A 20,869-nucleotide genomic window follows, 5' to 3' on the forward strand; every position below is an offset into this window, starting at 1 on the left:
TTTTTTCGAAGTCCTTTCTCTCAAATAATGAGTCTTTAAGCATGATAACTATTTACGATGTATTACATTATCCAGGATTTTATTTATGCGAATTTTTTTACTCACTGGTCAGCTATAGTTTAATTTGCAGACCCACTTTTAGCACATTAATTTGGAAATAAAAGTTGTTATGTATAATTTTTTAACATGATTTTAAATTTTGACTTAAATTTTATCACAGCCTGTGCCAGATTATAATTTTTTGAACAATTGCTAAAATAAACTGCCTTTTGCAATCCTAAGAAAAAAAACCTTAAAAATTTGTTGGCGTTGCTCTTTTATGGTTTTATTATTGTTTTTGCTTCCACAATATATTTTTTTTAGTTTTATATGTTTTATAAATAATTATTGGACTTAACACTGTGTCACTCTAAAATTACGCTCAACTGTATCTGTAATTTTTGTAAATAATATCGTTTGCAAGACTTTATCCTTTGTTTGAAACTATTTATTTTCTGAGTTACGCTGTTGTCGCTATAAGGTTTAGAATTATCAATAAATTTTACTGAAAAAAATTCTTATTATGGTTAAGTAATTTAAAAACAGTAATCGATTTGTTGAAATAGAGACGTAACCATGGTTACAAAAAAACAAGTGTCATCGGAACAATAGACAATCATTGTTGCTAATTCGATAAAAATAAATATTATTATTTATTACGTCACGCATCATACGACATGAAAATGACGGCATCGTTCACTAATAACAATAAATGACGTGGCACTTCCTTATTTGCAAAAATCACCCGATTTGAGTGATTTTTCCCCCGAATGATAATACGTCAATGACGCAAAATTTATTAATAGCCCGAAAATCGGTGCGAATTTCGATCGATTGCAGCAATTGCTATTTATAGCGCAATTATGCAACAAAAATAATAACTCAGATAAGATGACCGATGACATAATATCGATAAATCGTCGTCATTGTTTCGATGTTCGTGCCATTTCATCGAATTTCCGCCGCATGCGTATGTCATTCGGTGTCGCGTCCGAGCGAGGGGAACAAAGATGGCTATGGCTCTATCCGCCATTTTCTAAAGTGAGATAGACTAAAGTGTTTTTCGTGAAAATAGCATGTTTGAGGCGGAAAAGCGCAATATTTCCGTGGAAAAGTGTTAAAATCCGGTCGAAGAACATAGTTTTGGGGCTGTGGCGATGCGTCGCATTGAAAATTAGTGTTTTTTCCGGTGTTGAAAATCGGCGTCTCTGTGGAAACAGCGCCGTGTGAGAGTAAAGGTAAATGGTTTTCTTTGTTACTTCTACACTTATTTCATTTCAACTTTATCAGCGTCTTTGTTGTAAAAAGAGATAAATTTGAGCGAGATGTGAGAGTTTTGAAATGCGACTGATTGACGGCGCTCTATGGCTAAATAGACATGTGGGGGGCGCATGCCGCGCCCAAGGGAACGGTTTGGGGGGTTTACCGGCATGGGGGGGTTCGGTTTTGCCGGTGTGGGCACTTTTCTGCACGAATTTAGGGGGTTTTGGTAGCGATGCCGGTATAGAATTTTGATTAATTTCAATTAATTTAATTAATCGAAACGTCGTTTTTTTGATTTATTGTAGTTATTTAGTCAGTCCAGTGCTAAAAAAACGGCCGGTGGGGGAGCTACGGGTCCGCGCTCCGAAGAAATCTACATATTTTGGTTTGAAACTTTGCTAAATTTTGTTTTTTCTTTAGTCTTTTTCACACCAAGAAATATTTTATACGCATAATAATAGTTATTTATTTTTTAATATAAAAATTTACTTGTGGATTATACAGGGTGTAACGAAAAGATGGGGATAATAGCTCAAAATTCAAAAATTATTTTCGATTTTCTTTAACAATTCTTAATGGAATTATGGTTTTAGATAAAATTTGGTATAAGTAATTTGCTATCAATACCAAAAAAAAAACAAAAAAGTCATTTTTTCACAAAGTTGTGAATTCTTAAAAGTCGTTCGATTTTTACCAAACACAAGTAATTAAAATAATGATTAAATAATCAAAAGAATTTTTAACGCTTCTACTATATATTTTTTATACGAAAAATAAGGCCGATATAAAAATTAATTATTTAAAATTAATGGGTCTTCGAATAAAAAATAATAATTACAATTACAACAATAATTTACAAACTACAGGGTGTTTCAAGTTTTATGGCAGAGGCAATAATAAATATTTCTAGTCTAGTAAAAAATTATTTTTCTAGTAAAAAAATATGTTTATAGTCTAAACGATAGGGTATCTTGGTTACGCTACTATTTTATACTTTGATTATGTTCAAAATTTTTAAGGTATTGCTGTAAACAAGTTTAAAAGAATATTTTTTCAGTTATTGGCGTATTTTCTGTATGATAATATTCCTTTAATTTTTATAACCGTAATTTTATCCGTACATTTTAATATTGGAAATTGGAAATTCTGACCTGATCACCAATTGCTACAAAGCCTGCCCATAAATTTTTCTACAGTCTGTTCCATCTAAACCCACATTAGAAATATTGAAAGTTTTAAAAGAGATATTTATTTGAAAGTTGGTACTCAGCTATAATCCGTTGAGTTCTGCTCAATGAAAATATTTTCAAGATGGTGGCACTTCCGGTTATACCGGAAGTCGCTATCAACTTTCTTATTTTAAATGGAAAGCTATGTTTTTCACTGCGTTTTTGGATTTGCTGAGTTATTTTAAGGCCGTTTTTATCAGCTTTCCCTATACCTAAGTTTAACCGTTTTCGAGATATTTAAGATTTTTGAAAAGTTTTGGATTTGCACCTGTCACTTAAAAAATCGGCAACTCTCTTAATTTTAGAGATTTCGAAATCATATTTGGAGAATTTAAAGAGAAAGCCCAAATCTGTTCTTCAGTGTGTTCAAAATTGGTAAAGAAGTTAATAAACCCAAAACTTCAAGTACCCATAACATAATTTTTTCAAATGGGATGCCCCAATTTTTATTTTACTAGATGGAGGAGAATTTTTTTCTGCATCGATCTGTATTAGCATTCCCTATACCTATGTGTGATAATTTTCAAGTTATGTCTGTTTTTTTGACATTGTAGAAATTTTCTTACTAACCACAGCTATTTTTGCATAGTTGACCGTAAAAATATTTCTGATTAAACAAACGACAAACTCTGTTCAAAATTGTGTTGTCCGTCCTGTAAGAACAAAATAAATTCATTGAATGTTGGTTTAAAAAACTTTAATTTCTCACATTTTTTCTCTCGTTTCCATGGCTACCTACGAGAAAAAGCCTACTGCTAATGAATTTCTCAATCCCAACAAAAAGTTATCGCAAGTTGAAAACTATTAAACATAAGTATAGGGAATGCTAATACAGATCGATGCAGAATTAAATTCTCTACGATTTAATGAAATAAAACGTGTGGCATTTCATTTGAAAAAATTGAGTTATGGGTGCTTAAAGTTCTGAAAACATAACTTTAAATATTTGGGGTTTGTTATTCTTTTTTAGAAATTTGAAAACGCCAAAGGAAAGATCTAGGCTTCCCCTTCCAAATGAGCTAAAAAATATTTCCAAATTTTTAAAAATGGCGAAGTTATCGATTTTTGAACTGGAAGGTGCAAATCCAAAAAAAAATTAAAAACCCGAAATATTTCGTAAACGGCTAAATTTAGGTATAGGGAAAGCTTATGAAAACTACCTTAAAATAACTCTAGTAATCCAAAAACGCATTAAAAAATATAGCTTTCCATTTAAAATAAGGAAGTTGATAGCGACTTCCGGTATAACCGGAAGTGCCACCATCTTGAAAATATTTTCATAGTGCAGGACCGAAGCGATTATGGTCGTGTACAAATTTTCAGATGACTATCATTAGTAGAACTAACAATACTTCTAATGTGGGGTTTAGACGGAACAATATACAGGGTGATCAAGAGTCGTTGTTTAAGTTTTAAGTAAACTTAACTTTTTTTTCCCAGTTACGTCACCACTCAACCGTCACAATGTTCGACCCCAACGCCATCACCACCCAGCAGTCGCAAATCCAATACCAACAGCCCCAACCCACCGACAAGGACAAGACCCAGGAGACCCAAAAGGACACTTTCCCGTCATTTTGCTACGCCAACGTCAACATGATCCACAAAATCACCCCAAACACCACCCAACCGCACAACTCCACCGTCAACATGTCCCAACTTTCCGACGACAAATGCTACATCACCCAACCCTTCTCCTACAACTACGCCCTGGTCAACCAAATGTCCCTCACTCAGAACACCATCTCGAATATAACGTTCAAATGCGACGTCTGCGGCCTGATGTTCGCGCACTTGTCGCTCCTCAACCACCACAAGCGCGTGCACCAGACCCAGGGCGACCAACCCCAGCAGCAGATCACCGTCCAGGTCCAGCAACCCCAACAGCCAACCCAGATCCAGATCGTGTCGGCCGATCGCATCCGATTTCCATGCGAGGAGTGCGGACTCACTTTCAACACTCAAAACGATCTCAAATCACACAAAATCCAGACGCATCAGCCGCAGCCCCAGCCTCAAAACACCCTCAAAATTAAAAATTGCGAATCGTGCGGAGCCCCCCTACCACAAGACAATAACAAAAAACGAGCTGTTATGAAAGTTAAATGCGAGAATTGTCTCTCGGCCGAAGCAATACAGCCCCAGATTTTCGTCGTCGCGACAGCGAGTGACTCAAACGTCAAGTTTGAGGAGTCGACAGGGACACAAACAACCAATCAGAGTAATCTAGGCACGCAAAACTCGATTCCCATTGGTGTTAAAAATAATCATCCGGTGAAGAGGCGGGGCGTTGCGAGTGTCACAAAATGTACCAAATGTAACGGAAGTGGTATTATTTTCATCGGCGGGTCCAAAAACCAACAAAACAATGTCGATAAACCGTTTCATTGCAACATCTGCAATGGTGAGTTGAGCACGAGCCGAAGGCGAGTGCGTCAAATAATTAAACCTATATTATTAGCTGTTTTAAAACTATACAAAGTTATTAATTTTTTATGAACTTCAAAAAAATAATAGCTAATACAGCCTCTTCCGTCTAAATCCCAATGAAAGTTGTAATAAAGATATTTATTTGTAAGTTGGTACACAGCCATTTTAAATGCAAAGCTATGTTTTTCACTGCGTTTTTGGATTAGTTGAGTTATTTTAAGGCCGTTTTTATCAGCTTTCCCTATACCTAAGTTTGACCATTTTCGAGATATTTAAGATTTTTTGAAAATTTTTGGATTTGCACCTGTCAGTTAAAAAATCGGTAACTCTCTTAGTTTTAGAGATTTCCAAATCAAATTTGGAGAAATAAAAGAGGAAGCCTTTATCTGTTCTCCGGTGTGTTTAAAATTGGGAAAGAAGTTAACAAACCCAAAAATTTTAAGGTTAAGTTTGGACAACTTCAAGTACTCATAAGTTAATTTTTTCAAATGGGATGTCCCAATTTTTATTTTACTAGATGGAGGAGAATTTTTTTCTGCATCGATCTGTATTAGCATTCCCTATACCTATCTGTGATAATTTTCAAGTTATGTTGTTTTTTTTGACATTGTAGAAAATTTCTTACTAACCACAGCTATTTTTGCATAGTTGGTCGTAAAAACATTTCTGATTAAACAAACGACAAACTCTGTTCAAAATTGTGTTGTTCGTTCTGTAAAAACAAAATAAATTCATTGAATGTTGGTTTAAAAAACTTTAATTTCTCACATTTTTTCCCTTGTTTCCATGGCTACCTACGAGAAAAAGCCTACGGTTAATGAATTTCTCAATCCCAACAAAAAGTTATTGTAACTTGAAAACTATTAAACATAAGTATAGGGAATGCTAATACAGATCGATCCAGAATTAAATTCTTTACGATTTAATGAAATAAAACTTGTGGCATTTCATTTGAAAAAATTGAGTTATGGGTGCTTAAAGTTCTGAAAACTTAACTTTAAACATTTGGAGTTTGCTATTCTTTTTTAGAAATTTGAAAACACTAAAGGAAAAATCTAGGCTTCCTCTTTCAAATGAGCTAAAAAATATTTCCAAATTTTTAAAAATGGCAGAGTTATCGATTTTTGAACTGGAAGGTGCAAATCCAAAAAAAAAAAAATTAAAAAATCTAAATATTTCGTAAACGGCTAAATTTGGAAAAAAACTAACTTAAAATAACTCTAGTAATCTAAAATCCATCTTGAAAATATTTTTATTGAACAGGACCTAAGAGATTAAGGTTGTATACAAATTTTCAGATGACTATAATTATTAGACCTACAAATACTTCTTATGTAGAGTTTAGACGGAACCTCCTGTATAATTTATACTTTGAACCATTTAAATACTAATTAAACTTATATATAAATTTAAGGCTCCTTCAGTCGTTACTCTTCCCTTTGGTCGCACAAACGCCTCCACACCGGCGAAAAAAACTTCAAATGTAACATTTGTGGTTTGGCGTTCGCCAAAGCCGCCTATCTCAAAAACCATTCACGCATCCATACCGGGGAAAAACCGTACCGGTGCAATGTTTGCGGTATGCAATTTTCACAATCCCCGCATTTGAAAAACCACGAACGGATACATTCGGGGGAACGACCGTATGTGTGTGAAGTGTGCGAAAAATCGTTCGCACGTCATTCTACGTTATGGAACCATCGGAGGATTCACACGGGGGAAAAACCCTACCGATGCGACATCTGTGGCTCGTGTTTCAACCAAGCCACGCATTTGAAAAACCACGCCAAGGTGCATTCGGGCGAAAAGCCGTTCAAGTGTGATATTTGCTCTGTGGGGTTCTCAGACAGGTGGGGATTTTTTTATTTCTCATTTAATTATTTAATATTAAAAATTGAAAAGAGAATTTCTTTATCTTTTTGTTATTTTCTTCTTTAGTGACGGACTTTTAATTTATTCTCACATTAATTTTTAATGTTTTTTTGGGCAGATTTGCGCTCAAGCGGCATAGGAACATCCATGAGAAATACGGCAGGACCAAGCCTAACCCCCCTCCAGCTTCCACAACCGATGATACTCAGACAAATAATACGACAACTGACTCTTCGAATACTACGACTGTTACGACAGTCGCAACAGCGACGCAAGACGCAAACGAACACGAAGAACTTTTAGAAACGAAATATGAGGAAAAATTCGTGCCCTCTGATGAAATCACTGAAGAAATGACCGACATCTCCGAACTACAAGTCCAATTATCCTAAATGATTAAGTATTATTACTTGGCTTTTTGTATATATTCTTCCGTTTAGTATAGAGTTTACGCAATTAATTTTTATTTGATATTTTTATGACATCAGCTTCGTTATCATGAAATAGGATGCTATAGGTAGGACTAGAATAACAAGAGAAAAATAATTTTATTGCCATTTTGTTGTTACGATGATTTTTTGACTGCGCTTTGCCCTCCATTATTTGTTAGTGGTTACTTTACAGTAATAAATGCTCAAAGTATCTCAGTTTCTGCTTTATACACGTGCAATTTAACTGCGCCCTCAGGCAACGTTACCGGAACTAACAAGGACGGGAACGTTTTTTTCTACGTCGTTTCACCTCCTAGCCTTTAGATATCCGTAGTCGCGGGAGACTTTAACCACTTCCATGGAAATCACCACGAAATATTTATAAAAGACAACCGCGAAGTCACCAACTAGCCCTTATCTAATCACCACTAAGATAATTATCACTATTACGTGATAGAGATAATTTTAATCAGTAAAATGACCAAGCTTTGCGTCAGACGTGAACCACTTCCAGCCCTAACCTTAAACTTTCCCACTAACAATTACACTGTTTTAAGCCCAAAAATGTACTTAAAAGTACAGTTTTACGCGAAAATGTGTGATAAGGGCCCATAATATTGCGTCACTAATCCTTATCATTAAATTTATCACCATTACGTGAACCTAACCCAAAAGTTCAGAGTTTACAATAAACAATGTCGCGCAAACGGCGCCACTCGCCCCCACGACCCCTCTCGTCCTACGCCACTGAGTTGGCCCCCTTCCTGGACCACCACGCCAACATCCGTAACCCGCACGATTTCTGGAAATTCCACGAAAAGTACACCACATTGGGTAAAACCGACCGAAGCAAAATCCTCAATTTGCAATTCACATCCAACGACCTCTACGACAAACTCCCAGTGCTCGACCGGAAGGGGGCCCGCATCCGGATATCACGTGACGACTTCCACCATTTCCTCACCTCAGTTCGAGTGTACCAAGACTTCCAACAGAAGAGCAAATTTGCGAAGTTGCGCAAACTGAGACGGGGGCAAAGCGAGCTCCCCATCGCGGGGTACCGCCAAGAGATTTTGGACAAGTTGGGGGGCTGTCGGGTTATGTTGATCGCGGGGGACACCGGGTGTGGGAAAAGTACGCAAGTGCCACAGTTTGTGTACCAAGGGGGCTATAAAAAGATTGTGTGTACGCAACCGAGGCGGATCGCGTGTGTGTCGTTAGCGAAGCGAGTGGCTCATGAGACTCTGACGGACTTTAAGAGCACGGTGGGGTACCAGATTAGGTCAGTGCTGGGGGGCAAAATGTAGTCTTGTTAATAACACTACACAACAAATTTAAAAAAAAATTTTTCCTCTAATAAGTGAAATATAAGTGGTGTTTTTAAACATTATGCAACGAGCATATGCGAGTTGCATACCTAGACACCTGAGAACTTTAAGCATTTTTACATAATTTTTTTGTTGGAATATTTTGCTAAGGGAAGCGTGTTTTAAACAAGTGAAAACACGTTGCCATGGGAAACGTGTTTTAAAATAGTATTTATAATCTATGATTTAGATGTTAACAAGAAGGCTTAAAGTGATACCAACAAAAAAAATGTATCATATTCGTGAACTTTAGGCCAAGAAGTGTGAAGTTTTACTTAAATTGTTCAAAGGACAGACTTTGTTGAGTAGTGTAATTAATAATTACAATTAACCATGTAATCTGTAATTCCAATACTTTGTAACAGGTTACTAAAGTTACTCAATGTAATCGACTAGTGTTAATGTGTAACTAATTGCAGGTTAATCTATTACTTTGTATTCAGTTACATTGTAATTGTAATTAATTATTTTTATTCTTAATTTTTTATTTTTATTTTTTTTATTTTATTTTTAAAATTATACAATGATAATTGGTATTTAGACTTTCGGTTTATTTTTGGAAGGATTTTTGTAAGTTTAATCTCCAAGAAGGTTAATAGTTATTTCCTATAACCCCTTGGAGGTGGAAACACGAAACTAATATGATTTGATACGATTTTCGAAAATAATCTATTATAATGTATGTAACTACAAAGTAATTGATTACTTTTCAGTTTAATTAATATGTAACTTCTTATGTAACTGGGTAATCAGATTACATGGTAATTAGATTAATCTATATCTACATTATAATCTGATTATGCCTAACTTTGGATTAGGTTCGAGAAGAGCAAGAGAGCTGATACTTCTATAGTCTTCATGACCGAAGGGCTATTATTAAGACAAGCGCAAGAAGAAGACACTTTGAATTCATACGACGTTATTATTTTGGACGAAGTGCATGAGAGGCATCTCCATGGGGATTTCCTAGTCGGGATCATGAAGTGCCTCCTGTACAAAAGACAAGACTTTAAATTAATCTTAATGTCTGCAACAATAAATCTCGACTTGTTTACAAACTACTTCAAGCGAGAGAAGCTCGAAGTTGTCCGAGTGCCCGGTCGGCTATTTCCGATCGAAATCGTCTATAGACCTATAATCCGAGACCCCTACGAACGAAAAAGGGAAAAACTTGACTGTACCCCTTATTTGCAAATAATCCAAATGATTGATGAGAAATACCAACCGAGCCAAAAAGGCGACTTGTTGATTTTCCTAAATGGGTATAGTGAAATATCAACACTAGCAGATGCTGTTAGTGAATATAGCCAAGTTAAGAAGAACTGGATTGTGCTCCAACTCCACTCAAGTCTGAGTCTTGAGGAACAGGACAAAGTCTTCGATTATCCACCAGAGGGCGTCCGCAAGTGCATCATAAGCACGAACATTGCCGAAACTTCGGTCACAATCGACGGAATCCGATTCGTTATAGACTCGGGGAAAGTCAACCGTATGACATACCACACCTCTGGTGGTGTTAACAAATTGACCGAAACAACAATATCACAAGACAGCGCTAAACAACGTTCGGGAAGAGCCGGCCGGACAGGCCCTGGCATTTGCTACCGCCTCTACTCTGAGGAAGATTTCAAAAACTTCGAAATTTTCACTCCTGCCGAAATCCATCTCGTACCCTTAGACACCCTCTTATTACATATGATTTCGTTGGGGTTAACCGACTTGAACCACTTCCCCTTCCTCGAAAAACCCAGCGAGAAAAGCATCGAAGAAGGCGTGGAGAAATTGAAATTCACAGGCGCCTTAGAACTCAAAATCAACTGTCTTGCCTTAACCCCGCTAGGGGACGCTTTGAGCCAACTACCGGTCGATCTAAGCATCGGCAAAATGCTAGTCTTGAGCACAGTTTTCGGTAATGTTAACGCCGTCCTTGCGGTGGCGGCACTGCTCAGCATCCAGTCACCTCTGACGCAAAACGCTTACCGAAACACTGAAGCGCAAGACTTGCGCCGAGTATTGGATTCGAACCATGGTGACCCGATCTCGATGCTTAACTACTACAAAGAGTGGCTGTCGGTAAAACAGAGCTCTGTACCCGTGAAATCACGGTACGAGAAAGGCGAGTCGTCCAAAGTTTGGGCGCGGAAGCGGTGTCTCGAGGAACAAAGGTTTTACGAAGCGACCAAGCTATTGGAACAGTTTAGGGATATCCTGAACGAAGCGAATCTCCTATCAAAGGTGGCGGCGCACGGATTGTCAAGCGAGCAGCGTGCTATGAGACACGGGGAGCTCAAACAGTTGAAATCGCTGAGATATAAGCTCAAGAATGAGAAAAAGTCGGAGAGGAAGCAACTCAAGTATGAGATTTTTAGTGGGGATAAGGAGGAAGATGAAACTACGGATTTACGGGATGTGGAGTTTCGCATAACTAATGATTTTACCCGACTCCAGAAACTACTAAATGAGGCTTCGGCTGATAGTTACAAAGATTTGGTTTTATTGAAATTGATACTAACAAGTGGGTTGTACCCTCAAATTGCGGTTGAGGATGAGTTTAATTCGAGTAAAACTGTGTCGGAACGCTTGTACCACACTAAAAACAAAAACTACGTTTTCTTGCGTCCTTTGAGTTATTTTGCAACGAATCCGGAGGTTCTAGAGTTGCATAATGATGATATAGAGGTGCCCCCTCCTGGCTACTTCAGTAAGCGACCAATCAGTAAAAAACACCAATTGTTAATCTACCAGACGATCCTTGAGACAAAAAAGGTCTATCTTGTTAATACCATGCGAATGCCTGCCATCCAAACTCTGATGCTTTTCAGCAAAACTATAGCCAGTAACAAGACTTTGACAAAGTTTGTTTTTGACGATTTCTTGCTCCTTGATGTCCCTTTTTACGGCCAGGGTAAAACACTGTTAATGCGAGCGTTGAAACTGAGACACAAGTGGAAACACGAACTTGAGTCCAAATTGAAGGACCCGTCGCGCGATTTTAACAAAAAAGAGATTTTCTATTTTATCGACGATTTGGTCAATTTTGTCAACACTGATGTTAATTATAACATAAAACGGCTACTACCGGCCGATTTGAAGGAAATCTACACGGGGGAACCGGGAGGGGTCGGAGTCAACGAAAAAAATCCCTTTGAGGAGTCTTTCAAAATTATGCAAAATAATGAGTTAGGAGGGGTTCAAATGACTGAAAATTTCACATACGGGTGTTTGCTGCAAGAAGAGTGGGCCTGTAGTATTGAGGAAAGGGTTGAAACGACCCCTTTCGAATGCCAGTATTGCAAGGAAACTAAATTGGGGCTGTCGGTGTTTAAAATAATACAGCATGAGGAGTTCTGTCGCCCGGAGATAGACAAGCCTGAGGTGGAAACTGTTGTTGTTAAGGCGAATTCTAAAGTTTTTCGTTGTGATAAGTGCGGAAAAGACCTGGTTTTGACCCCCGTTGAGATTTTGAAGCACAAAAAGGCGTGTAATTAGGGAGCGGTGCTTCTTGTGTTGTAAATATTTCTTGTTTAAATAAATAAGATCAACAGATAATTAATAAAGTGAAAAAATGTTTTTTTATAGTGATTTTTTAGAAATAGCAACACATTCCCTTTATTTTTTATTTTAAGATCATTTTTTCATATTGTCTGCGCATAAGTTAAAGATTGTAATGTTTTTCATGTCAAGGTCATTGACATTAACTCAAGGACTTTCATAAATAATGCCAGCTATATTGTTTCTATACTTATCTTATTTCATGTACTGAAATGTTAATTAGCATATTCAAGGTCGCAAAACAAAAACTACGGACATCTAAAGGTTAGGAGATATGAAACATATGCCACATATTTTTTAAAATTCTGAGAATACGGTTAAAGGTACAAAAAAAGTGTAAGGAACAAAGTTGTAGAGAATTAAATTTGCTATAAAAAAGTCCCCGACACCATACTTCTAACTTCTACAGTTTGGGTATAAATTAACTTTCCGTTACTGGACATGAATTTGTCGGTTGAGTGTCTTTAGGGCCTAAACCGTGGACTATAGGGATATGATCTCGCGGACTTTTTTAGAAGAAATTTAATTTTCTTCAAATTTCTTCGTAACAAATTCTTCCTGCGTAAACAAATCTAAGACTTAGAAGCTTCATAAGCAAAAAAGTATGTTTGCATAAGGAAATTGGCTTGGTATTTAGACAGATCTTTAAAAGAATTAGTCAAAACAATTGAAAAAATCCAAAACCCCAATTGTTTTATAAAACCACGAGCTCAAAAATTGATAGGGGCTAGAGAGGTTCGCAGTGAAGAGGTTTCACTGTACTAACAAATTATCCAAAAATGCGCACTTTCAATCGTAATTTTTTTCCGATAAGTTTTAGTGACCGCGCAATTACCCAGTGATAAACAAGACGCAACAATTACGTAATTAATCGATATTTTTAATTACCGGGATCAGAGTCAACGAAACCGGCACTTGGTCCGGCTTTGAGGTTATGTAAGGGCCGGTAAAACAGAAACCTTGAAAACGTAACCGCCAATTATCAATTTTACGTAATTTTATTACGTAACGTCTGATTAATTTAATCTTTCCCAAGTCAGTTTTGATAAGATTTATGCGTTTATCGCCCGATTAGAGGCATTTATCAATAATTTGGCGAGTCGGTAAAACAGATAGCTGAATTTTTCTGGAACGTGACATAAGGTTGCGGAAAGGTCAAGAGGTTTAAATTGCGATAAGCGCAGTCTTTTCGTCTGGAAATTGTCCCCAGAAGCCTTAAAAATGTTCTCGCGAGTGGTGCGTCCAAGCCTTGCCAGTGCCCGCAGTTTTAGCACGTCCAAACAGGTCAGTAAACAAGTGTGATTTGGGGCCAAATAACCCCTTACATAACTCCAGAACAATGTGAAAGTGGCCGTTGCCGGCGCCTCCGGGGGCATCGGCCAGCCCCTGTCGCTCCTCCTCAAACAGAGCCCCCTAGTCACCGAACTGTCCCTCTACGATATCGTCCATACCCCAGGAGTCGCCGCCGACCTGTCCCACATTGAGACCCCCGCCAAAGTCAAAGGGTAGGTTTGCGACCCCCCGAAACGCCCCGCTTAACCCCAATTTCAGCTTCAACGGCCCCGAAAACCTCAAAAAGGCCTTCGAGGGGGCCGAAGTGATCATAATCCCGGCGGGGGTTCCCCGAAAGCCTGGCATGACTCGCGACGACTTGTTCAACACAAACGCCTCGATCGTGCAAACTCTGGCCGAAGCCGCCGCCGAGAGCGCCCCCAAAGCCCTAATCGGCATCATCTCGAACCCCGTCAACTCCACCGTCCCCATCGCGGCCGAGGTTTTGAAAAAAGCGGGGAAGTACGACCCCAAGCGCCTCTTCGGGGTCTCAACCCTCGACGTGGTGCGCGCCAACACCTTCGTGGCCGAGCTCAAAGGGCTGAACCCCTTGGAGGTCAAAGTGCCAGTGATTGGGGGGCACTCGGGGGTTACCATAATCCCACTCATTTCGCAAGCCACCCCTTCGGTGACCTTCCCCCCAGATCAGCTCAAAGCGTTAACGGAGCGGATCCAGGAGGCTGGCACGGAAGTTGTCAAGGCCAAGGCAGGAGCGGGCTCAGCCACCCTGTCAATGGCGTACGCCGGGGCCCGATTTGCAATCTCCCTAATCCGGGCCCTCAAGGGCGAACAAAACATCATCGAGTGTGCCTACGTTGAATCTAACTTAACCGAAGCCAAATATTTCTCGACTCCGTTGCTTTTGGGCAAAAACGGGCTCGAGAAGAACTTGGGATTGGGAAAATTGAGCGATTTTGAGCAAGACTTGCTCAAAAAGGCCATCCCAGAGTTGAAGAAAAATATCCAAAAGGGCGAAGATTTTGTTAATAAGAAGTAAGGAAATAAAAAAATATTCTTACCAACTTGCGTTTTATTTAATAAAAAATTCTACTATTCATTATCCTGAAAATTCAGTAAGAAAAGTACATTTCTAGAAATATACATTCGTATAATCGGTTAAATCTAAAAACATTGATCGTCAGAAAGGTATTTGTTTAGTATACGGAGGACTAAAGTTAGGAGACGAAACGCCATAAAAAATCTTAGGATTTTTTTAACCTAAAAGAATAGTACGGTAGAGTAAAAATGAGGGCGCTTCGAGCAATATATCGTTTTAAATTAAATTAAATCCAGCCAAAAAATGCAGAAACCTAAATAGATTGAGAAAAACTAACGACTAAAATTTTCACAAGGAACATAAGAAAAAATTAATTAAGTGAATCAACTTTTTATAATCTCGCGTTGTCATTGTCACCGTTCCATGGAAGAACATTTCTGACAATGACCAACTTTGTAAAGGTACGTTTCTGGGTAAAAACATTGTAAATAAAAAACAATAATTACGAGTCAATTGTTTTATTCAATAAAAAATTCTATTTTATTACTCATTATCCTCCTCATCGTCATCCTCTTGACTATTAATCTGGAAGTACCTCAACTCATAACTGTCCTTCCCAGAGGCAACAACTCGCAACCAATCCCTCAAATTATTCTTCTTGAGGTACTTTTTAGTGAGATACTTCAAGTACCTCTTCGAGAAGGGAATTTCCGAATTCAACACGACTTTCGTGTTCTTCTCGCGCCCCAAAGTGACCGCATGTTGGCTCCCTTTCCCCGAGGCGAAATTCCCGGTTTTCCCGTTGATTTTAATCTTGCTCTTCAAGTATTGCTCCTGTAACTGGCATTTCCACACCCTGTTTATTACCACAAAAGGGCCAAACTTACAAAGCTCCCCACATCCAGAATGCTGTCTTCCACAGGGTGGGTACAATCGATAACGAATCGCAACGCCACCTTCTTCTTCTTGAGCCCTTTACCCCTGATTTGCTGCTTCTTGGGCTGGGGCTTGCCTCCGGCGGGCGCAGGTTTTGTCTGGAATCCACAACAAGTGAGTTGTGTTTCGACCAGACATTAAAGTGGGGTTAGGTCGAATCTGGACACGAAAATGCCCACTTACACACAGAATTCACCACAGGGACACAATTTTTAAACACAGGGGACGCCAAATTTGGGATTTTAACACGATTTTTGCCCATTTCAAGTGTGTAAACGTATAAATTAAATCCGCCAACATCCCTCAATTTGGGGCAAATTTACACACAAATTGTACACAAATCAATTAAATAACATGTTAGGACACACGTTTGAGAGATATTGCGGCAAATTTTTCAATTTTTCACGTTTTTTTCCCAAATTTTTATGACTTACCGGAGCCATGGCACGCGTTCACGTCAGCGTCTAACACAGAAAGAATGTGGCAGGTTGGCCAATCCACCACAGAAATTCCCCAAATTCTGTGGCACTCAATTTTGAAAAACAAATAATTGAAAGCAATTACAAGTGTAATTGTTATATTTTTCCGTCAATTACCGATAATTTACTAGACTAGGGCATTTTTAAGCCCATTTTCTGATCTGGTGGCAATTAATTATTCATTTGTTTACATTGCCAAAACTAACTTCTTCGCATGTGAGAGTCAAAACTTGCATGTGGAAAAACGAGTTAATATACAGGTTGGAGTGTTTTTCTTGTTTCGTCTTCGTTAAGTGAATGTGCTACGTGTTATTATCACAAATTTTCCGATTTTGGTTGAAAGGTAAGTGAGAAAATTGGGAAAATGTGACACTTGAAACGTCAGTTTTGACAAGGACAGGGGTGGATTGGGGTTAATTTGCGAATGGTCAGTGATAAAGGAAGTGATAATGACCTTCCGAGGCCACGTAGGCCATTATTAATTAAAATTCCTCGATTTACTCAATAGTTACGGTAATTAAATTGCCCAACTGAATAGGTAATTAATTATTAATTAATAACTCGAGTAGGTGGCTATGCCCCATATAAAAATGGCCTCGATTACCGACATGTTCTTTTATTTAAAAAAGTACTAAAATGGCAGTAAAATACTACGATAATGGGCCATAAAGTTACGCCTCATTTTTATTCTTATCTAGTGTGCGTCAAAAGAGAAAGCGCAATATATTTTAATAATTTCCAACTGTAACTCGATGCAAAAAGTGCATTTGTTATTATGACGTTTGTAATTTGTAACTTTCTTCTGATTTGAGACCGAAAATGTCACGTGACACGTCACCTGACCCTAATTTGTTTACCACAAATCTGGGATTAAATTCGGTTTTATTCCCAACCTTGTCAATTTTTTTTACTCAAAGTACAAGCTTCAAGGCTTTTGTCGTATTTTTTGTTATTTGAGGTCGTTCGGTTTATTAAAAAAATGCAAGCTGCAAAAATCAACATGTAATCAATTATATCAGCACTTTGTTCGCGGAAGAACGAAACAATGTCGATTTTTCTTGCACTTTGAGTGTAATTACTTAACGCGTTGTAGTGAGCCTTGATAAACAAATTAATTGGCGCGCAATTCGAATTTTTCCAGAATGTCGAGCAGCGAAATCGTGTCATTTTACACCGGAAAAAACTTCTTCATAACTGGGGCCAGCGGTTTCGTTGGTATTTGTCTTTTGGAGAAGATTCTCCGCGTGATTCCCAACCATGGTCAGATCTACCTTCTCCTGCGCCCCAAGAAGGGGAAAGCCATAAACGAGCGACTTGAAGAAATCAAAAAGAACCAAATTTTTGAAAAATTACTCGCTAATCGAAGCGTCGAGGACGTGTTTCGCGGCGTCCAAGCAATCGCTGGTGACGTAGGCCAGGACAATTTGGGGATTTCCCCCGAAGATCGTCGCCTACTTGTCGAGAATGTCAATGTTATAATCCACTCAGCTGCGACTTTAGATTTCGGTGATACGTTGAAAACTACAGTAAATATTAATCTTTTGGGGACACGTCGCATCACCCAGTTGGCTAAGGAGTGTCGACAATTGAAGGTTCTGACACATGTTAGCAGCGCCTACGTGAATTCGTATCGCCTGGAGTGTGAAGAAATCATCTATGACAAGCCATGTGACAGCGAGGAGCTGATCTCATTGGTGGAGAAGCTAAGCGAGGCGGAGCTTGAGAAGCAAACACCGGAAATACTCAAAGATCACCCAAACACCTACACCATAACCAAACATTTGGCCGAACATGAAATAAAAAACTGCGAAACGATTTTTCCCTGCACTATTGTACGGCCTAGCATGAGTAAGTCACTTAAATTGTGACTTATCACATTACAGTTTCCTGTAATTGTAGTTATTGGGGCGTGGAAGGAACCCATCCCTGGATGGACAATCAGTAAAAATGGGCCTCAGGGCTTCCTCATGGGGGCTGCCAAAGGGGTGATTCGCCGACTTCCGGTCGGTAAAAGCCTAATTTATGACTACATCCCTGTTGATGTAGTTGTTAATAATTTACTGGCGGCTGGGTACAGTGCTGCCACCCATAACGCCAAACAAGTGGAAGTGTATCACTGCACGTCTAGCACTCGTAACCCGTTCTCTTGGATTTTAATCGAGGATCGGGTTAATAGTTTTTTGCACGAATATCCGTTAAAGTCAGCCGTTTGGTATCCGTATTTGAAGTTTTTGCCCTCTGTTACGTGGTACAAAATTTCCGCCTTTTTCGTACACATTCTGCCAGCGATACTTCTCGATTTTGTCACTAGAGTCGCTGGGGGGCGCCCTATGTAAGTTACACTACTTAGGGGAAAGTCACTACTTAGATAACTTGATATAAATTAATTTAAAATACTATTAAGCTTATTAAGATTTCTATAGTGGAAAATTTTTTACACAAAAAAATTCATAACTCGAAAACTAAAAGTCGTAGAGCAATGCGGTTTGTTCCACTGAATTCAGCGGCTCATTTTCTGTATTATACCAACTTTTAACGAGATCTGACATTTTAAAATTTTTTGCTAAAAATTAAGATTGGCAATTTCTATAGTAAAAAATTTTATTCAACAAAAAAATTCATAACTCAAAAACTAAAAGTCGTAGAGCAATGCGGTTTGTTCCATTGAATTCAGCGGCCCATTTTCTGTATTATACCAACTTTCAACAAGATTTAAAATTTTAATTTTTTTGCTCAAATTTCCTGAGTAATAACTGACCTTCAAAGAGGTAAAATTTTTATTTTTTTTAAACTCATTCCAGCAAATTTTTATGGACTTCAATATGTCTTAACAATCCACAAAAGTTGTTAAAAGTCCACAAAAAGTCCAAATGTTCGATTTTTTGATGTTTGATTTTTTCAATTTTCGTTGCAATTTTTGTCGATTTTGGGTACCCGGAACTTTTGTCGAGCAATAGCTCCGGAACTATTAGAGATAACCCCATGAAGTGTATTATCGTTGGAAAGCTCTTTAGATTATCTATTTTTTTCAAAAAAAATAATTGTTCTCCGACTAATAGTTTTCGAGCAAATTGCAGATAAAAGCAAAATTTGGTAAAATTTAAAAAAATTCATAACTAAAAAACTATTGGGAATTTGGCAATTTTCTCGATGCCAATCGATTCCCCGGATCATTTTGCATAGGCATGGATAAAAATACTTCCACTTTTTCGAATAGTATTGCCGTAATTTATTTTATTTTAATTTGAAAAATGGTGGATGCGCCGAATTATTTTTCAAAAAATTTATAACTCAAAAACTAAAAGTCTTAGAGCAATGCGGTTTGTTTCATTGAATTCAGCGGCCTATTTTCTGTATTCTACTAACTTTCAACGAGATATGACATTTTAAAATTTTTTGCTAAAAATTAAGATAGGCAATTTCTATAGTAAAAAATTTTATTCAACAAAAAAATTCATAACTCAAAAACTAAAAGTCGTAGAGCACTGCGGTTTGTTCCATTGAATTCAGCGGCTCATTTTTTTAAATATATATTTTTTTAAATATATAGGTTATTCCATTTAAAAAAATATAACTTTGGTTCACCACCCTGTATACAAGACCCTATGTATAATAAAAATATTTTTAGTTTGTGGACTTTAAGTCGATTTATCGGATAATGAAAACGCCATGGTAATATTTCAAGTAACAAAAAAGTAATAGACCGATTACGCTCTCTTGGGTCACCTTGTATGAATGGGAAGGTCAAAAAGTTTCGAAATAGTAATAGTTACCGAAGTTCAACTGTTTAAGTTATCGAAGTCGACTTATCAAAGTTCGACTGTATCTAATAAATAGTAATGAATACAATATTTTTTCTATAGAAGTAAATTTTAATTATTTGAGAAAGATAATTTAAATATTTATTTATTTATTTATTTACGAGTGACTTTCCCCTTGCTCAGGTCACTCTTTCACCAACTGTTTTCCAGCTTAATGAAATTACACCGAAACGTCAACACGTCACTAGATCGTTTGGAAAAATTCATTTTCACCGAATGGAAATTCCACGCAACTAAAACCACACAACTGCACAAATCGTTATCAAAAACGGACCAAGAATTATTTATTTTGGACATAACAACGCTGGTTTGGTTGGATTATTTCAAAGATCTAGCAGTCGGGGCCCGAGTCTACTTAAACCGCGAACCTTTGAAAAATCTAGCCGGCGCCAAAACCAAAGATAATATGTAAGTAGAAATGTCAAAAAAATGACAAGTCACATGTGACTTGATTTTGTTTTTCCAGCTTGATGATTCTGCATCTAGCCATGCAGGCGGCGCTTTTTTCACTCATTTGGTATTTGTTTGCGTGCATTTTCGGCATGAAAATGTCGTCGTCAGCGTTCGTTGTCCCGATTGGTTATTTTGTATTCAGTTTGTTGTAATTTTTGTATTAATTTGAATATATGGTTGAAATGAAGTGAGTGTTTTAGTGACAAGTGACGAAGCGGCGAGCGAGGTAAGAGAATGTCTCGTGTCGTCAAAAAAAAATTATAATTTTTATATTGATTTAAAAAATTAATTAAAAAAATAGACTTGAGAGGCCACGAAAAAATATATTTTATTCTATTTTGTTCATTTGAGAACTTTTTCAATTTTATCGCCATTTATTTTGAAAATACAAGGCTAACTTGATTTTTTTTATTGTTTTGTATCCTGAGAACAAATGATGATAGAAATTTGTAAAACATCTGAAACGATAGATTTTATACCCAAATTTCAATAAGTTTTGATATAATATTTAACTGTATCCATCCTTTTTAGCGACCCTGTATATTGTAAATAACCATTTCCATTTACAATGAACAATGTTTATGTATTTTCATGCTCTTATTAATTATTTTTTATTGGACGTGGGCTTCATGCGCATTTACAAGTCATTGATTTTATTGCAATTATTT

General features: G+C 37.5%; 5 protein-coding genes across 5 annotated transcripts; 4 read left to right on the forward strand and 1 right to left on the reverse strand.

The window, feature by feature from the left end:
• Positions 1–1,010: 1,010 nt before the first annotated feature.
• Positions 1,011–7,476, forward strand: LOC662411 (transcription factor Clamp). Its single transcript, XM_968508.5, has 4 exons — positions 1,011–1,277; positions 3,972–4,935; positions 6,376–6,811; positions 6,952–7,476. Exons 2-4 carry the CDS (start codon positions 3,996–3,998, stop codon positions 7,223–7,225), a joined length of 1,650 nt encoding a protein of 549 aa, XP_973601.1. The 5' UTR covers positions 1,011–1,277; positions 3,972–3,995; the 3' UTR covers positions 7,226–7,476.
• A 273-nt stretch (positions 7,477–7,749) lies between these two features.
• Positions 7,750–12,207, forward strand: LOC662377 (uncharacterized protein). The gene is made up of 2 exons (XM_968476.5): positions 7,750–8,546; positions 9,450–12,207. Exons 1-2 carry the CDS (start codon positions 7,960–7,962, stop codon positions 12,118–12,120), a joined length of 3,258 nt encoding a protein of 1,085 aa, XP_973569.2. The 5' UTR covers positions 7,750–7,959; the 3' UTR covers positions 12,121–12,207.
• A 1,037-nt stretch (positions 12,208–13,244) lies between these two features.
• On the forward strand, positions 13,245–14,537 carry Mdh2 (Malate dehydrogenase 2). The gene is made up of 3 exons (XM_968440.5): positions 13,245–13,467; positions 13,519–13,688; positions 13,735–14,537. Exons 1-3 carry the CDS (start codon positions 13,405–13,407, stop codon positions 14,510–14,512), a joined length of 1,011 nt encoding a protein of 336 aa, XP_973533.1. The 5' UTR covers positions 13,245–13,404; the 3' UTR covers positions 14,513–14,537.
• A 477-nt stretch (positions 14,538–15,014) lies between these two features.
• Positions 15,015–16,028, reverse strand: LOC662302 (large ribosomal subunit protein eL22). Its single transcript, XM_008196614.3, has 3 exons — positions 15,883–16,028; positions 15,400–15,546; positions 15,015–15,346 (listed from the first exon to the last, which is right to left on the reverse strand). The coding sequence occupies exons 1-3, from the start codon at positions 15,889–15,891 to the stop codon at positions 15,056–15,058; spliced, it is 447 nt and encodes a 148-aa protein (XP_008194836.1). The 5' UTR covers positions 15,892–16,028; the 3' UTR covers positions 15,015–15,055.
• A 91-nt stretch (positions 16,029–16,119) lies between these two features.
• On the forward strand, positions 16,120–20,388 carry LOC662263 (uncharacterized protein). Its single transcript, XM_968374.5, has 5 exons — positions 16,120–16,270; positions 17,069–17,775; positions 17,827–18,259; positions 19,899–20,156; positions 20,215–20,388. The coding sequence occupies exons 2-5, from the start codon at positions 17,070–17,072 to the stop codon at positions 20,351–20,353; spliced, it is 1,536 nt and encodes a 511-aa protein (XP_973467.1). The 5' UTR covers positions 16,120–16,270; position 17,069; the 3' UTR covers positions 20,354–20,388.
• The last annotated feature ends 481 nt before the right edge of the window (positions 20,389–20,869 follow it).

This window comes from Tribolium castaneum, chromosome 8 (genome assembly GCF_031307605.1).
Source record: "Tribolium castaneum strain GA2 chromosome 8, icTriCast1.1, whole genome shotgun sequence".
NCBI lineage: Eukaryota > Metazoa > Arthropoda > Insecta > Coleoptera > Tenebrionidae > Tribolium > Tribolium castaneum.

What these genes read in the sequence shown, in the direction of transcription:
- LOC662411 (XM_968508.5), top strand. Translation starts at nt 3,996, where the DNA reads ATGTTCGACCCCAACGCCATCACCACCCAGCAGTCGCAAATCCAATAC. An exon ending in TCATTGCAACATCTGCAATG is followed by an intron (nt 4,936 to 6,375) that starts GTGAGTTGAGCA and finishes TATAAATTTAAG; the next exon opens with GCTCCTTCAGTCGTTACTCT. An exon ending in TCTGTGGGGTTCTCAGACAG is followed by an intron (nt 6,812 to 6,951) that starts GTGGGGATTTTT and finishes TTTTTTGGGCAG; the next exon opens with ATTTGCGCTCAAGCGGCATA.
- LOC662377 (XM_968476.5), top strand. Translation starts at nt 7,960, where the DNA reads ATGTCGCGCAAACGGCGCCACTCGCCCCCACGACCCCTCTCGTCCTAC. An exon ending in ACGGTGGGGTACCAGATTAG is followed by an intron (nt 8,547 to 9,449) that starts GTCAGTGCTGGG and finishes ACTTTGGATTAG; the next exon opens with GTTCGAGAAGAGCAAGAGAG.
- Mdh2 (XM_968440.5), top strand. Translation starts at nt 13,405, where the DNA reads ATGTTCTCGCGAGTGGTGCGTCCAAGCCTTGCCAGTGCCCGCAGTTTT. An exon ending in GTTTTAGCACGTCCAAACAG is followed by an intron (nt 13,468 to 13,518) that starts GTCAGTAAACAA and finishes ACATAACTCCAG; the next exon opens with AACAATGTGAAAGTGGCCGT. An exon ending in ACCCCCGCCAAAGTCAAAGG is followed by an intron (nt 13,689 to 13,734) that starts GTAGGTTTGCGA and finishes CCCCAATTTCAG; the next exon opens with CTTCAACGGCCCCGAAAACC.
- LOC662302 (XM_008196614.3), bottom strand. An exon ending in TTCTGGATGTGGGGAGCTTT is followed by an intron (nt 15,347 to 15,399) that starts GTAAGTTTGGCC and finishes TGCCAGTTACAG; the next exon opens with GAGCAATACTTGAAGAGCAA.
- LOC662263 (XM_968374.5), top strand. Translation starts at nt 17,070, where the DNA reads ATGTCGAGCAGCGAAATCGTGTCATTTTACACCGGAAAAAACTTCTTC. An exon ending in TATTGTACGGCCTAGCATGA is followed by an intron (nt 17,776 to 17,826) that starts GTAAGTCACTTA and finishes CTGTAATTGTAG; the next exon opens with TTATTGGGGCGTGGAAGGAA. An exon ending in GCCAAAACCAAAGATAATAT is followed by an intron (nt 20,157 to 20,214) that starts GTAAGTAGAAAT and finishes TTGTTTTTCCAG; the next exon opens with CTTGATGATTCTGCATCTAG.